The sequence below is a fragment of the Mus musculus genome, chromosome 5 (assembly GCF_000001635.26).
Source record: "Mus musculus strain C57BL/6J chromosome 5, GRCm38.p6 C57BL/6J".
NCBI classification, from domain to species: Eukaryota; Metazoa; Chordata; class Mammalia; order Rodentia; family Muridae; genus Mus; species Mus musculus.
In genome coordinates, this window is record NC_000071.6 from 76609296 (window position 1) to 76626354 (window position 17059).

Sequence of the window (17059 nt, forward strand, 5' to 3'; positions counted from 1 at the left end):
ACTTACGGGTCTTGGTGCTAGCTCCCATCTGCTATGAGACACTTCTCTGAGGAGGACTAAGACTGGCAGTGACCTGAGTCCCAGCACAGAGTGGTAGCTGTGGGGCCTCAGTAGAGAGCTGGTTTTGTATGGTACTTTGTCACTAAAGTATATGCACACTTGTAAATAGACTGTTATACATATATTGTATATACTGCTATATGTATGTGTATATATATGTGTGTGTGTGTATGTATATATTACATATGCTCATGAAAGTATCCATTTTACCTGTAATTGCTACAGTGGGTAATAAGGTTATTAGAATACTCAATTATAGAATTACCATCTTGCAGGAATTGGACTTAAGCCATAAGGAGAAGGAGAGACTGAACAGTGAGCTGCTTTTAAAGTCAGACCTGGAGACTGTTGTTCATCAGCTCGAACAAGAAAAGCAAAGACTTAGCAAAAAGCTGCAGAGTTTTGCAGTCACAGGTAAGACACTCTTTCTATTAGCAGGTGAGCTTTGGTGTGTCTGTTAACAACTATTTGTTGAACATTAGCTGTGTAACAGATGATCTAGGCAGTGTAACAGGTGATCTAGGCAGTGTGGACATAGTAGGAACCCCTCCCCTGTACTTTGACCGGTTGGTGTAGGAGAGGCTACTCGAGTGTTTTGCAATGGAAGTGTATGTTCCTTTGAGACAGCCTGAGAAGACCATTCTGAGATGGTAGAAAGTTGAAGTTCAGAGTCTTTTTAAGGAATCTTCTTATATTGCCTTAAAACCCACCCCCAGTGTCCCCGTTTGATCGCCCACTACCCCGTAGCCTTCATTCCGTTCCAGGAGGCTCTGCCCTCACTCACTCCCTTCACCACATAGCTGCCCTTCCACCTGCTCCCCACTGCATGCAGTGGGTGTTCCTCACTCCGAAGCTTTGCTTTCCTAAGTTACCCACAGTCATTCATTCCCTCTCACTTTCCTGCTTTCTCTGCCCTCCCTGGCCATTTCATCTCAGTGTGAAAGGGTCAGTTCATGAGTTTTCTAATGTCTGGGACTGTTAGCCAGTTCATCTAGTGGACTGTGTGGCTGCTGAAGAAATGAGGAGGAAGATAGCAGTGCATTAAATAGATCACAAAATGACTTATTATTATTATTATTATTATTATTATTATTATTATATCTTGTTTTTACAGTCCAGTCTTTATTCCCCCCTCCCAGTCCGACCTCTGACTGTTCCTCATCCCATACCTCCCCCTGCCCGGCCCTTCATCTCCAAGAGGATGTCCCTAACCCCATACCCCCTCACCCCACCAGACTGCCCCACTCCCTGGGGCCTCAAGTCTCTCTAGGGTTAGGTGCATCTTCTCTCACTGAGACCAGACCAGGCAGACCTCTGCTGTATGTGTGTTGGGGGCCTCATATCAGCTGGTGTGTGCTGCCTGGTTGGTGGCTCAGTGTCTGAGAGATCTCAGGGGTCCAGGTTAGTTGAGACTGCTGGTCTTCCTATGGGGTTGCCCTCCTCAGCTTCTTCCAGCTTTTCCCTAATTCAACCACTGGAGTCCCCCATTTCAGTCCATTGGTCGGCTGTAAGTATCTGCACCTGACTCTTTCAGCTGCTTGTTGGGGCTTCTCGGGGGGCAATCATGCCAGGCTCCTGCCTGTAAGCACACCACAGCCTCAGGAATAGTGTCAGGCCTTGGAGCCTCCCCTTGAGCTCTTAAGTCAGTGTTTGTGTGCCTGTCCCACTAGGCTGAAATCTGTGAGTCGTTACTGTTTGCTTTGTTTTAGGTCACGGGAAAGTAACGTGTAAGGTAGATTGGATACAGTGGTGCACTCTTACAGTCCCAGGTACTTTACAGGGCAAAGCCTGTGTGAACCTGCGACTTTGAGTGAGTCCTTACAGTGTAGTGGTATCCTGTCTCAAAAATAACAGCAGCAAAACTAATAGTTCTGTTTATTGGACAAAAACTGTGAGTTGTTTTGGTTTCTTTGTGCACGTGTTAAATTGGAGGTCAGTGACGTATGCTTGCTGCGTGCTTGCTGACAGGCGTGTTTCCTCTCAGAGCTCCTTTGGGGTCCCTAGAAGCTCCCCCTTAAAGAAATGCATTGTTTCTTTTTATAGAACTAAATAGTATCCACCTGTGATAATACCAACACAGGGTAACATTTACTTATTGGACATTAATTAATGTTAATGTTTGTCTTGTGTTGTCCTCTCATTCTCCGGCAGTATTTGCCCAGTATGTCAGATCCTGTGGTTGACACAAGAACAGCCTGTGATTGCTAATAGTCTTCATTCTGTAGATTATTTATTTACCTGACTAGTCCATGTTGTATATGCAGCATAACTAAGGCTAACATTGTAATCTGCAGAAAGAGAACTGACTCTGGAGGTTGAGAGGATGAGGCTAGAACATGGGATAAAGCGTCGGGACAAGTCACCCTCTCGTCTGGACACATTTCTGAAAGGCATAGAGGAAGAGCGCGATTATTACAAGAAAGAGCTGGAGAAACTGCAGCATCTAATCCAGCGGAGATCTTGTGCGATTAATTACTCCGCTCGGGAAAAACCTCCTGTAGTCAAATGCTCAGAAAAGGTAAGACCGTCTACAAGAGTAATCAAAAGGATGTGCGTGTGTGCATGTGTGTGTGTGTGTGGTGTATGTATATGTGTATGTGTGTGTGTTTGTGGTGTGTGTGTGTGTGTGTGTGATAAACCTTTTTGCTTTGTTACTTTCAGGGGACTGAAGGCAGGGTCCAGTTCATGATCTGACACTGAGTTCTGTGTACATCTACATGGTGTCTCCTAATTGTATCTGCCACTGTGTGTGATATTAAAAGTTGAGCATGATTTCTGAGAGACTAAAGTCACATGCTTCTATTTAAGTCCTGATCATTATCAGTGTCTTGCTACTATCAACTATATTTAAGTTGTTCTTTCTTTTTTTCTTTTTTTTTTTTTCTCAAGACAGGGTTTCTCTGTGTAGCCCTGGCTATTCTGGAACTCACTCTGTAGACCAGGCTGGCCTCGAACTCAGAAATTCGCCTGCCTCTGTCTCCCAAATGCTGGGATTAAAGGTGTGCGCCACCATGCCCAGCTTGTTATTTCTTTTTTATTTAAGGCTTTAGAGCTATAGAAGTCCTAAAGGTTTCTGTGACAGTAGCATTATCTACAGAACAGGTAAAAAAGAATGAAGCTGGAACAGCCATTAGCTCAGAATATGTAATTTCAGATTTGGTCAGTATCAACACTACGCTATCTGTTATAAGCAGAATGAGTTGTTGAGAAAGACAGTGCAAGCCCATTTATGTTTAATTATGTTCTTATTTCTCAGGAGAAATAAGTCACTGGATTGTTCATTTTTATTGTGAAGAAGAATCACAAAATGTATAAATGGCATAAAATGTTAAGTAGATAGTTACGTCAACACTAAGAGTTTACTCAGTTGCTTCGTTTACACTGGGAAGGCAAGCGAGACATTGGTGAGGTGGGGGAACAGTTAGGAGATACCATTGCCTCTTCAGCTCCTGTGCAGTTTTCAAGTGTTATGTTATCTGTCATAGGCAAAGAATTCATTTTGTATAGTTCAAAAAGTCCCACTGTGGGGACTTACATCTGTAATCCCAGTACTATGGGAGAGGCAAGAGGCATTCAAAATGCTTTACAGCACCAATAGTAAGCTGCAGGCATGGCGGCCAGCTGTGGTGAGCACATGTGTTGGATGAGTGTGTGAGACCGTTGTGAGCATGGGGACCTGGGGAGCACATGGCCCACAGAAAAGTCGATATTTTAAGGACTTTGCTGGCAGACAACAAAGGCCTCTTTCAAGCTGGATTTGGTACTTACTGTGGCTGTCAGCTTCCTGCCTGTGGTAAGCTGTTAGGCACAGTTTCTTGGAATTATAATAAATCAGAAAAAGGGACACTTTTATGGTTCGAGACCTTCATTATCACAGCCCCATGGATAAGGAAGATTTCATGCTTTTACTTGTCTTTGCCAGGAGTGTTTCCCTTTTGACTACACCCACTGCAGTCCCCTGAGTTGGGGACAGTAAAAGCACAAGGCTTTGGCATTGGAAACCTCACACAAGTCCCAGCTTCTTGCATCAGCGTATGATACAATGTGCAGGCCTGATTCCTCATGTGCAGGCCCAGAAAGATAACTACACCTTATACAGATTGGATGAGGCGATCAACAGAAGGATCCTTTAGCAGTGTCTAGTTCCCACCTAGAAAATGGTTTCTTTCTTTCTTTGCTTGCTGGTTTAAAGAATCTCTGATCTGTGTAGACAATTCAGTTCAGCAGATGCATCCTGTCTGCTGTGAATGAGGCATGTACTGTAGAGATTAGCTCCCAGCCCACTGTGGGGACTTACATCTGTAATCCCAGTACTATGGGAGAGGCAAGAGGATTGCCACAAATTTAAGGCCAACTTGCCTGCAAAACAAGGGCAGCCAGGGCTGTATAGTGAAGCCTGTCTCGAAATAAGAAGAAAAGGAGGTCTTGACATGATGGTGTGCTTTGAGCACTGTGCGTGTTGCTTGTCAATGTGTTGAGAACAATAGAATGGAGAAAGGGGGTGAATTAGCATATATTATAGTAATACTCATGTAAGTATTACATGTGCGATACATTTATAGAGAAGTGTAGAATTCCTGCTCAAGCAGACCAGCCAGGGAACGTTGAGGGAGCATACCAGGTACTGAACACAAAATGGCAGCAACAGGCACGTCCTGTGCCTCTCACACAGGAGAGAGTACATTAAAAGCATCATGCAGATTTGAGGGGTTTGTTACCATTGAGCCACAACCCTGACTGCTAAATAACTTTAAGATCTCACTTATATTAAGTGCCACTGAAGAGTATACAGGATCAATTCAGAGCACTTGGAGTGTTATATACATCTGAATTCCATGAAGAACTTTGTAGAAAGCGACGTTTAAGCTGAGGCGTAGACAGGAATGAAAACAGACAGAATCTTCATTCACTGCACTCCTTTCCTAGGATGTGTGCAGACTACATTCAGTAAGTGCTTTAAATGGCAGAGTTAGCTCACAAGTATCCCTCTGTGTTGTGTAAAGCATCTTGCCTCACTGTGGCCATGACACCCAGGCTTACCCAGCATGCTTTAACTGTGCTTTATTTTCCTAAGAGGAGGCTCCCTCACACACTGTTAGCATTTACTGAGTCTTTACTGGTATCACACACACTCAGTGGATATCACATATTATAAGCCAAGATTCTTTCCAATTGTCGTTACTTTTCTCTTGCTGTGTCAAAGCACCGTGACCAAGGCGTCTTACTAAAAGCAGAGTGTTTAATTAGGCTTATGGTTTCAGAGTTAGGGTAGTGTCTGTGATGGCAGAGCAGAGGTGTGGCAGCAGGAAGAGCTGAGAGTTCCCCTTTGGATCCACAAGCAGGAGGCAGAGAGCACATTGGGGGAGGGAGTCTTTTGAGATTTCAAAGCTTGCCTCTCTCTTCTAACAAGGCCACACCTCCCAATTCTTCCCAAACAGTTCCACTAACTTGGGACCAAATATTCCAACATAGGAGCCTATAGGGCCATTCTCATTCAGACTACCACGCTAGGATAGCAGTTTATCAGCTTTTCTCTGTTTAGTTCACTGACATTAACATGTTATACACATTACCATCTTGTTTTCATGATGGCCTTCTTCTTCATAGACTGCATCTTTAGGATCATACTGTGATCGTAGATAAATCCCTTAAGATGTTGCAAGTAGTTGCTGAGTCAGTGACCACCTCAATCATTGATACTTGGACCATTGCACAGAAAGCTCTCATGTGGGTTGAAGCTGGGACAACTGGGGCTGTTGTACCTGAGAAGCTGACCTTAATGGTCAGTCGTAGAAAACAGGTACACACATACCTCTAGACTCCTAGTTGGCAGAGAGTTATTAAGTAACGACTGAAAACTTACCATGTGTCATAACTACGTGGAAGCTTGACAAAATGCCCTATACTCTGCTCTCAAAGATTCCAGCATGGACCCTCAACTTCATGCATATAACAGGTTTCTGTGTGCTGCTGATCTCCTAGTCTAGAGGTTATAGCTTAGGTGCCATGTGTAATAGGCACAGCTAAGGACATGAGCTATGGAAGCAGCTGATTCTTGGCAGCCGTGTACCTTCCTGAGAACCTAGAGCTAGGGAGTCTGCACCATCACTGCCAGCGCTTTCGTCTGCTCTCATGGCATGCTCTCAGGAGTTCTTTAATTACACCAGAGAACGTCTGTCCTTCTGTCTGTTAGCCTGGTTCAGTCACCAGCAGGATTGTGACAACCATGCAGTCATAATTATAGCACACGGTGATGTTCGTCTCTGTAATGTGTTGTTTCAGGGTGACTGCAGCACGGACGTTCACCTGATCACAAGAGAAAGGGATGAACTTCAGCGCATGCTGGAGAGATTCGAGAAATACATGGAGGACATACAGTCCAACGTGAAGCTGCTGACGGCGGAAAGGGACAAGCTGAATGTCCTGTATAAGGAAGTAAGACGTTGCTTCTAATTAACCCAGCAGAGCTTTAGAAACCATTTCTATAACAGAACCACCGGGTCCTGCAGTATTGACTGGCATTGTGTTCTCAAAATGACAGTTCTCTCTCCTTTTTTTTTGGCATGTTTGTCCCCTCTTTTCTAGCTTGTCAGTGTGGCAGCTCATTTAAAGATTGTCTTTCTAAATTAGTTGAACAGACTTTAACTGTCTCTGAGCCAAAATTGTCCTTGGATTTAGACATGCTACCACCGGTCTGGATCCCAGAGATAAAACGGCCATGCACCTCCTATTTGCAGTCTTGCCTGTTAGCCTCCAAGTTAGAGTGCCTGCTGCACAGGCACTGAGGACCTGAGGTCAAGTCCTGAACTCGGTGGTTCTCACCTGTGACCTTAGCACTCATGGGGTCAAGACCAGTGGATCCCCAGAGCTTCCTGTGAGCCCAGTGTAGCCAGTCAGTGGGAGATGGTGCTGCACACATGCTCTCAAGGGTTAGTTCCTGGTGAAAATCTGCTCTGGGGAGGCCAGCAGCCTGGCCCTGTTACAGAGCCTGACTTAGCAACAGTGAGTTGGCTGACCGGATCCTGGAGTCTAGCTGCTTTGCTCCACACCCACCTCCCCTGAAGCCCCTTACTATTTTGACAGGAGGAAGACATAGAAGTTAAAAGAGACATTTTTACTTCTGTGAGCTTTTCCAGGACTCAGCAGTGCATTAATTAAATGGATCCACTTCTGGCATTTCCCCACAGCAGACGTAGCTCTCAGCTTTCTTGAGGCTGCCCAAGTTAACTCTCCAGCCAGCTGCCTCTAGTTTCCAGTGTGCTGTGGCCTCAGCCTCTCTCTGTCTTCTTGTCACTGGGACTTTAGTATTTCATTTTAATCCTGCTACTCTTATTTTATTGGGATTTGGGAAGAAATGGAAAGTAGCATGCATTTAATATATCCCTACCCCAACCCCTTTCAAAATGGAATATATCCTAAGTATCTTTATATCTTTTAATTCTCTAAGGCAAAGGAAGAGTTGTCTACACTAAGGAAGGAGTCCACTAATTCGACATCCCCCAACCATCTTGTTAGTTGTGTAGAAAAGGAGAAAGAACGCGCGTTATCTGAGTTGAGAAGAATTACAGCAGAAAAGGAAGCTCTGAGAGAAAAGTTGAAAGTAAGTAGTGCAGGTTACAGCTTTCTGGAGTGTAAGTTATTAAGTATTGGGGGAAGTTAAAGTAGCATGCACTCGCTAGACCCACCCCACCGCCTCCGTTCATGCCGGCGCTCTCCTGTGAGGTTACTGCACAGTGCAGCGCAGCACAGCACAGCATGGCACGGCCTAGATAGCATTACACAGCACAGCAGCATGCCAGCCCAGGCTGAACTACCTTTCTTGAGTGTGGTAAGCACTAAGAATACTCCACCATTGATAAAGTGTTGTCCATAGCTGTTTTTGCATGGTGGCCAAGTTGAGAAGACACATTTGGCCTCCCAAACCCAAGACATTTCTTTTTTTTTTTTTTAAATTAGGTATTTTCCTCGTTTACATTTCCAATGCTATCCCAAAAGTCCCCCATACCCCCCCCCACTCCCCTACCCACCCATTCCCATTTTTTGGCCCTGGCGTTCCCCTGTACTGGGGCATAAAAAGTTTGCAAGTCCAATGGGCCTCTCTTTCCACTGATGGACGACTAGGCCATCTTTTGATACATATGCAGCTAGAGACAAGAGCTCTGGGGTACTGGTTAGTTCATATTGTTGTTCCACATATAGGGTTGCAGTTCCCTTTAGCTCCTTGGGTACTTTCTCTAGCTCCTCCATTGGGGGCCGTGTGACCCATCCAATAGCTGACTGTGAGCATCCACTTCTGTGTTTGCTAGGCCCTGGCATAGTCTCACAAGAGACAGCTATATCTGGGTCCTTACAGCAAAATCTTGCTAGTGTATGCAATGGTGTCATCGTTTGGAAGCTGATTATGGGATGGATTCCTGGATATGGCAATCACTAGATGGTCCATTAAGACATTTCTTATTGGTCCTTATAGCTACACCCTGAACTCAGGACTGTTTTAGTTCAAGTATAGAATCCTTTTCTTCTTTATTTAATGACTTTATGGATATTTTTCACTTAGCATACAACTTACCTATTTAATGAAGGAACAGTACAGCGGCTTTTGCTATTCTTTTTCTCCCTGTTTTTTATAATTGTCACCATAATTTATTTTAGAAAACCTCCTCCCAGCAGTAAGGATCCTCGTGTCCACTATAATAGCTCCAATCCCCCAGACCTCCTTAGCTGTAGGCATCACTTATTCAGTTTCTGCCCCTGTGAGTTGGCCTTCTCTGGACAGTTCATATGAACTGAGTCATTAAATATGTGGGGTTTTTTTCCTGTTATGGGCTGGGGATTGACCCTACCACAGAGTTAGGTCCCCAACCCACACATGTGTTTAATGTTTGGTGGTTCTTAGCATGATAGCCATGAGAGTGCTTGTATGAGTATTTGTGTGATGTTTTCATCTCTCTTGGGTAGGTTATAAGTCTTACAATTGTTCCCGAATAAGTGTGTTAATACACCAAGGCATTATTTCATAGTACATCCACACGGTAAGTTCTGAGTGATCTTATTGGAGAAGCCATGGTTACTTCCAGTTAATACTATGAAGTCAATGCCTTAAAAGTAGCCACTAAAATTTCAAACAAAAATACGCCTTTTAAGCATAATCTTTATATTACAAATTTTCAGTTAAAGTTTTACAGCCAAAGACAGTATAAGAATTTTTTTAATTGAAATCTTTTGGAATGTTTCCTTCTAGAAATTAAAAAAAAAAACAAAACAAAAGTTAAAATTCCCAGAGAGAAAGTTCTGTGCAGTATGGCATCCTTCAGCACAGGCTTCTTGCTTATCCTTTTCCATGTCTGCTGCAATGACCACAAATGTAAAATTAGAATTTTAAAACTGCATTAGTGCTAACAACTCAGAAAGCTGCCTTAGGATTATCAGAGCCCTTCTGGGTTGTAAGAGACAGACTGTGAATTTCCAAGAGACCTTTTCTTTAGAAAACAGACCTAGTCACGTGACTCCTCAGCCTTCTGCACTGTTTCCTCTTGGTCCCCTGGCCACCCTGCTTTCGAGCAGCCATTATGACTAAACTCTCTGAAAGCTCCGAGTCACAGCTGTCAGCCAAGGCCTGCCAGGGCTGCCTCCTGAACAACATGAGAGGTCTGTTCCAAGTGTGAGATGAGCCGTCACAGTAGATCGTTTCTGTTTAGATGAGAGCCCTGAGTTATGATGAGTTTAAATACTCGTGCAGCCTCGCCCACCTGTGATCCAGTCTCCTTGAGCTTCTCTCCTTCCAGTTGTTCATGCCTGTCTCTCCTGACCCCTCCTGTGGTGGTCGTTATGCTCGCACGTGCACCATTACTGTGGGGCCCTTTGGCCTGGCTTTAGACTCTTTCTAGCAGTTATTTGCCTGTTTACAAGATCATTGGTGATCATCTCTGGCCAATGTCACTGTCTGTCATCTTTTCTCTATGCTCATTTTTGCTATTTCTCACTCCTCTTTCTCAAGGCTTCTGGCTGAAGGGACTTTTCTTGCCAGCAGTCTTCTTCGCCACCTCTTCAAATGCTCTTCTCTCATTGGTCCTTTAATGCTGGTTATTGAGTGCCAGGCTCTAGATTCCTTTTGACGTATAGAAACAGAGCTCCTTGCCTAGGGAAATATTCACTTATCTATAGTTATTTCCCTATATGCTCTCATGCATGCAGACAATGGAACATGATCATATGTGCTCCTCTTAGGCCCTCCCAGCTCCCTTCATGTTCTAGTTTCTTGTGGGGCCATCCCCTGGGGCATAGGAATCCTGTCAACAACCATATCCTTAAAAGAAAATGATGCAAAGAAAATGATTCTCCCTCCTCAAACTGTCAGTTGCCGGCATCTCCTCAGTAAATGGTGTGCCTGGAGATCATCTATGCAAGAATTCCGACTGGCCTGCGCTTGTGAAGGTCTTGTGCACATACCCAGCAGCTGTTGAGTTCATGAGTGTGAAGGCCATGCCACCACAGCAGCCTTCCCATTTCCAGTCCCACATCCTTCCTGCCTCCCCTTCTGTGATGTTTCCTTATCCGAGGCTGGGGAGGGAGAGTCCATCTCAATGTCCAGTGTAAGGCTCTTGTTTGCAACCCTTAAGGAGCTGTGTGTCTTTCCACTGACTGCTGTCCACTGCAAGGAAGAAGTTTCTCTGACCCAGCCAGGTCTATAGGTACAGACATACACATTTGGAGGCACTTCGACAACGTGACCACTTAGAGCAGAAGGACAGGTTCTCCCCTGCAGACTGTGACCTCAGTAGTCCTGGGCCTCCGATCAGGCTTACAATATCAGACTCCCTTCTGTGGAGCAGCCCTCAAGTCTGATCAGAAAGCAGTTACCCCATTACAGTCAGCGGCACATCTTACCTAGGTGAACGTTGTTGCACGCAGGGTCCCTGGCTGGGCACAGCTCCTGATGTCCTTCCTTCAGCAGCCCGCAGGGCTCTTTCCAGTACTAACTGTTCCTAAGACAAGGTCTCTTGTAGCTCTGGCTGACATAAATGTACTTTATAACTGAGGATACGGTGAAAGTCCTTCTGCCTTTATGGTTTCTTGTTTAAGGTCTGTCTTTTTTACAAGGCTTTATATAAGCTATGATGTCAGAGACTTTACTGATGGCTGTGCCCTAACACCTTGCTTGGTGCTTTTATAGAGCATATATCAGCACCGTTTAAGTGATTTAATTAACATAGTGGTCATCTCTTTAACCAGATGTATAATCTAAATATCAAATACAGTTTAAAAATGAATAACTTAAATGAGTATGCACCTTTACTAGAAAAACTCAGTGACCATTACATTATGTGTTCTTGACTTGGCAGCAATTGAGACTTGAGTGAGGTAATAAACGGGAGAACCAGCCTTCATTTATATCCTGACCAGTTAGTTTTTAAGATTGGACTCGTGCTGTTCTGTTGCCTATGTTTAGCCTGTTTTCCTTACATCTCAGTTGTAGCTCAGCAATAGAGCACTAACCTAGCATGAGGCTCTCAGATCAGTCAGCAGCTTTGTAACAGAATTAATGGGAGGTGTGGGTGTGTCTGTGTGTGTGTGTGTGTGTGTGTGTGTGTGTGTGTGTGTGTGTGTAAGCAGGTCCTTACATCTCCTCTTGTGAGAGTGCATTGTGAACTTGTGACTTAGTGTGTTGTTCTCTCTATGGTGCCTGTTAACCAGGTTCAATCTACATAAGTCTTTATAATTGAGTCCACTCCCATTTTATCTTCTGCATGACACACAAAGATAGGCAATAAAACTTTTCTAACTGAAAGAATGCTTTTATAAAATGTCTGATCATTCTATCACACTTATAGCTTCTATGAAATAGGAAACATAGCTCTGCAAATCTGCATTACTTACTTTTGTGAGTATTTAATACAAATGAACATTTTCTATAAAATTCTCTTTCAGAACATCCAAGAAAGGAATGCTGTTGGAAAATCAGACTTAGAGAAAACTATTGAACATTTGACATATATTAATCACCAGGTAATCTATTAGAGAATTGGGGCTTATGAATGACTCTGCCAGTTATTATGCTTTTGGTATGCTGTATGTTTTTGAAAACTTAGTATGCAGGGAAGAGTAGTGCCTGCTGTGAGGCCTGTCACGTGGTTCAAATCCCGCTTCCCGGCTAGGCCAGGTTCTCGGCTCTTATCTTTCAGCTTTTCATTTTTGACATAGGAGGAGTGTTTCTGTTTCTTGGGATATCTGTGAAAATGTAACAACACACAGGCCACACGCAAGGGAGTCCTGGAATGTTACAGGCTTCAGAAGCGGCAAGTTGTGATTATTGTGGTTTCGTCTTAGACGAGTAATTATGTAGTTCATACAGACTAAAGAGTGAAGCTCACTGGCTGGCCTGCAGTATCTGTAGGAGATTGCTTCCAGGACTTCTTCAGATACCTAAGTCTGAAGAACTTCCAAGTTTATGTATAAAAATGTGTAAAAATGGCATAATATTGAATATAACCTATATATTCTCCCATAGCCTTTAAATTATATTTAGGTTTCTTACAGGACTTTGTATGATTTCATAATACCTTATACAATGTAAATGTTGCATAAACAGTTGTTATACTGTGTTTAGGAAATAATGACAAGAAAAAAATCTGTATGTTCAATACAGATGCAACTATTCTAGACTCACTAGGTAGTATATATTTTCTATAGTTGGCTACTCTGAAATTCTAGAATTTATGCAGAAACAAAGGGCCAAAAGTCATATAGAAGTTTAAAGAACATGATAGTGGGTTTTAAAGCCATTATAATTAAGGTAAGGACTAATAAAGACCGATGAAACCAAATATCACAAATATACATAAAAGGGGCTTAATATACACAGAAACCTGGATCAGTGAGTGAGGAATGATTATTTAGTAGTTCTTTCCTGGATAAATGGCTACATAGATGAAGATGCAAAGAATAAGAAGTTGTTTCCTGCCTCAAATAGACCATAACCAGAAATCATGTTAAGATTATTTAGACATAGCTACTCAGGGCTGAAGCAGGAGGATCACACAATGTCTGCTGCCAGTTTGAGCAGTAGCCAGGCCTGCTGGACCATAGCTGCAGCTGCTGCTGAGTTCTCGGTGGCTGAACATTGGGAAATGGTTCCCAAGCTGTGAGTAGGGACGCACCTCTTCCTCCTCAAAGCCCAGCCTTTCCCAGAGGCTTCTACTTGTTCTGCCCTTGAACGGAGGTGAGCACAGCCTTGCGAAGCTCTCCGGGCTTCTAGCCTGTTACAGAGTGTCGCTAGCTTCCTCAGCAGCCAGCCCTTTGTTGGCCTCACTTGCGTTTATCTTCTGGCTGAACTGCACATTTTTCAAACTCTCTGCTCTGGTGTTCGCTCCCAGTTCTCACCATAAACCAGGCTAAAGGCTGCGAGAAATAACCACGCCACAGCCGCAGCGTGTGTGCAGCGTGTGTGCAGCATGTGTGACAGGTTTGTGACATAGTCACAAGTCTCGGGGAATGGACAGAGCTTACATGTTTTGCTGTACAATGGTTTTAGTCCTTTTCCAGAGTCTTTGTTCCCGTGTAAGGCCTATGAACCTGGCCTTTAGTCATCCGCATTCCTGTTAGCATTCTGGTCTTCCCTTCTCCCATTTAGTTGCCTAAGCAGCTCTGTGTTGTAGCATTCTAGTTTCAGATCCCTTCCACAAGCCAGTCCTGAGGTTTCTGAGCTCTGTGGCCAGGGAGTCTCCACAGTCCACATTCCTTTTGCTGGTTTTCAGTGTTTGTCACCTTTCATTTCTGTGAGCCAGGCAACTTATGGAAAGGTTTACTTGGGCATATGGTTTCAAGGGTTTATTCCATTGCTTGGTTCCGAAGCAAAGCAGACCTTTGTGGGGGAGAGGGTCCAGTAGACTAGTGCTGCTCACACAGCATCCAGAAAGCAGAGAAGATGAGAAGAGGCAGGGGCCACGATGTGTCTCCTCAGGCCATTCCCCAGCAACCACCATGCTTCTACTAGGTCCTGCTTCCTGAAGAGTCCACCATGTCCCCAAACTGTGGTAACCATGGTTATCACCTCAGTCTGTTGTGGACATTGCATGTTTGAACCACAGCAGGATGGTCATGGCAACTGCATGCTGTCGCTGTCTATTTCTAGGTAGTTGTTGTGTATGACAAGTCAGCATGTGACGGTTCCCAGACCAGATGCACTCCCTGCTCTGTAAGTTGGGTTAGTAAAGACACGAGTGACTCGGTTGTTCATGCTTCTGTATTGTGTGCATCTGCTGTTGTGTTTCACTGGAGTGGTAGTGACAGATGGGAGGTCCCACAGAGCCTACACTATTTATTTGAACCAATATGTGATCATCAGTCATACAGTGGATTATCAATCATACATCTGCTCAATAGAAATCAATACAATTTCTATTGAGCAGAAATACATGTAGAAATACATGTACTAACATCAGCGGTGTGACTGGTACAGACGCAGGTTGTACCAAATCACTAAGTTACTGAAGAAGGCACACGGTGTGATTCTACTCTTGTAAAATTCAAACTCAAGCGAGACTGAGCAGTGTGAGGCTTGGGACGTGATGCTACTGTGATGCAGTGAAGGACAGCAAGATGCTTGGTGCCCTGGAGCATACCTGCAGAGTCAGCATTTCTCAGATTTATAGTTGAGTGAAATCGTAACACACTTCAAGTCTTCTGCTCCCGCGCAGAGAAGCACTGTGAACTTTATGAAGTCAGGTCTTGCTCCATGCAGTCGGGAAAACTTTCACCTTGTTTCTCCATAAACCTTGACTGTGTTGTGGTTACATCCCTTTCACCTCCCAGTTTTGTTTAATTGCTGTCTTTTTACTGCAGGTTTCCAGGTTTTCTGGTGGGTAAGGGTAGAGTGGGGGTTGGGGGGAGAATCTATTGGTTCTAAAACCTGGAAATGCACAATGGAAGGGCAAACAGAGGCACCCACGCTGACATGTTGGTCCTAAGAGTACAGATAACAGTCACTGTTTAATATAGCTCCATAATTATCTTCTAGAAATATTATTAAAGAATAGCTATGAAAAATAAGGCCGGGCGTGGTGGTGCACGCCTTTAATCCCAGCACTCGGGAGGCAGAGGCAGGTGGATTTCTGAGTTCGAGGACAGCCTGGTCTACAAAGTGAGCTCCAGGACAGCCAGGGCTAGACAGAGAAACCCTGTCTCGAAAAAACCAAAAAAAAAAAAAAAAAGAAAGAAAGAAAAATAAGATATTATCACATATGCTTATTAATTTTTTAAATTTAAATTATAGCTTGAAAATGAAAAATATGAATTGCAATCTAAAATGTTAATGATGAAAGAAACAGTGGAGTCATTAGAGAACAAATCAAAACTCCAAGCTCAAAAGCTTAGCCATGTGACTGGTGACTCATCTCATCAGAAAACAGAGATGACCTCCCTTAGGTAAGTCCATTCAAGCTTTCTTTCATTATTTTACTCTGTGACATGCTTCTTCTGGGTATGCAAGGTTCAATGGTGTTTTGCTTTGTGTCTTTGAACAGTGTTTTTCCAAGGTGGCCTCATGGTACCGTCCCGTAGGAGCTTTTACAAAGGATTAGGGATGTCTTTAGGTTCTCGGATTTACTGAGTGAATCTGGAGAGGTCTTGTAGTTTGAAACTTTCACAGGTTGGCATGATCATCAAAAAGTTGTCTGCCCTATCTGCTGCTAAAGTTCACTCTAGTAGATAATCAACACGCTGCACTCTATAGGGAAGGCCTGCACGGATCTTAGGACTTCTGCCATGTGGACCGTGTCCATCTTCTTCTCACCTCTTTTAAAATAATATAAAATCAAAATGTTATATCTCCTATTTTTAACCCTCTCTAATTTAGAAAAAGAAAAATTAACCAAGGGGTAGGAAGCAGACTGTGCTAGGACATAGAACATAGATTTGAAGTCTCAGAGATGGATGATAAGCAGAGGAGATCGCAGGTCAGGACTGAGATGGTAGCTGCGAACCTTGAGGGCAAAAGGCAAACTTAAGAAATGTTTCTTTTATAAAATCAAAAGGTGACTTACTTGGGAATAAAAGAGCAGTACACTAATGCATAATGTAACATTGGGATATTGGCCATTTAGTTAGCCATTTGTCAGTTTCAAGGACAGCCAACTGAAGGAAATAAAAGCTAACAGTGTCCCACCCCACCCCCACCCCCACCCCAATTGCATAGCTGTCATGGGCAAGAGAGATAACTGAAGGTTAGTAGGAACCCTCTATCTGAAGAGTCAGAGGGAATCTATTGCTCTAAATTACATTTGCCATAAAAATTAGGAAGAAAGCCAGGCAGTGGTGGTGCACGCCTTTAATCCCAGCACTCGGGAGGCAGAGGCAGAAGGATTTCTGAGTTCGAGGCCAGCCTGGTCTACAAAGTGAGTTCCAGGACAGCCAGGGCTATACAGAGAAACCCTGTCTGGAAAAACCAAAAAAAAAAAAAAAATTAGGAAGAAATCTTTGAATGTCAACAAAATCTTTATGCAACTCAGTCATGAACCAGTAACACGTTGCAATCAGGAAGGATGGTAGTGATAATGATTTTTTTAATAGATTGATAAGTTACAGTTGAAGGGTTATTGAGCAGTAGATTGGCTGCTGTAGAAAACTGACTTGGTAAAATAACAGGTTCAAGAGTTTTACCTACAATTCAGAAGGACAAAGAAATGGTGAGAATAAAAGACACAGACTCCAAATACAAAAGCCAGGAGTCACAAACCTACAGTATAAGAAACTCCGACCATGTGACAGAAGAAGTAATCAGGAAGAGGAAGGCCGAGGGAGAGACTCGGGGGCTCTAGGGTTACCAACAACCTTTTCTCCCTCAGTGCCTTACTACCATCTTTATCAGGAAGGCTTTACAAAAGCTCAGAGACAGCTCTATCCTTCCTGCTTCCTCTGTCTGCAGGTATTCTGTGGCGGAGGGCAGAGTGAGCCTGCCCCTCATCTGGTATGGCCTCAGCTCCAAAGTCCAGGCAGACACAGT

General features: G+C 43.7%; 1 protein-coding gene across 5 annotated transcripts in view; it reads left to right on the forward strand.

Annotated features, from left to right (window-relative positions):
- The window catches only part of Cep135 (centrosomal protein 135), a 57814-nt gene that overhangs the window by 20643 nt on the left and 20112 nt on the right, over positions 1 to 17059 (forward strand). For all 5 annotated transcript variants that reach the window (XR_389278.4, XM_006535025.4, NM_199032.3 and 2 more), the window contains 6 exons: positions 336 to 474; positions 2355 to 2578; positions 6343 to 6495; positions 7508 to 7660; positions 11989 to 12066; positions 15332 to 15483. Coding sequence is in view for 4 of the 5 variants with exons in the window: in XM_006535025.4 (XP_006535088.1) it covers positions 336 to 474; positions 2355 to 2578; positions 6343 to 6495; positions 7508 to 7660; positions 11989 to 12066; positions 15332 to 15483 (899 nt within the window). In the remaining variant the exon portion in view is untranslated. The remainder of the gene's footprint in view (positions 1 to 335; positions 475 to 2354; positions 2579 to 6342; positions 6496 to 7507; positions 7661 to 11988; positions 12067 to 15331; positions 15484 to 17059) is intronic.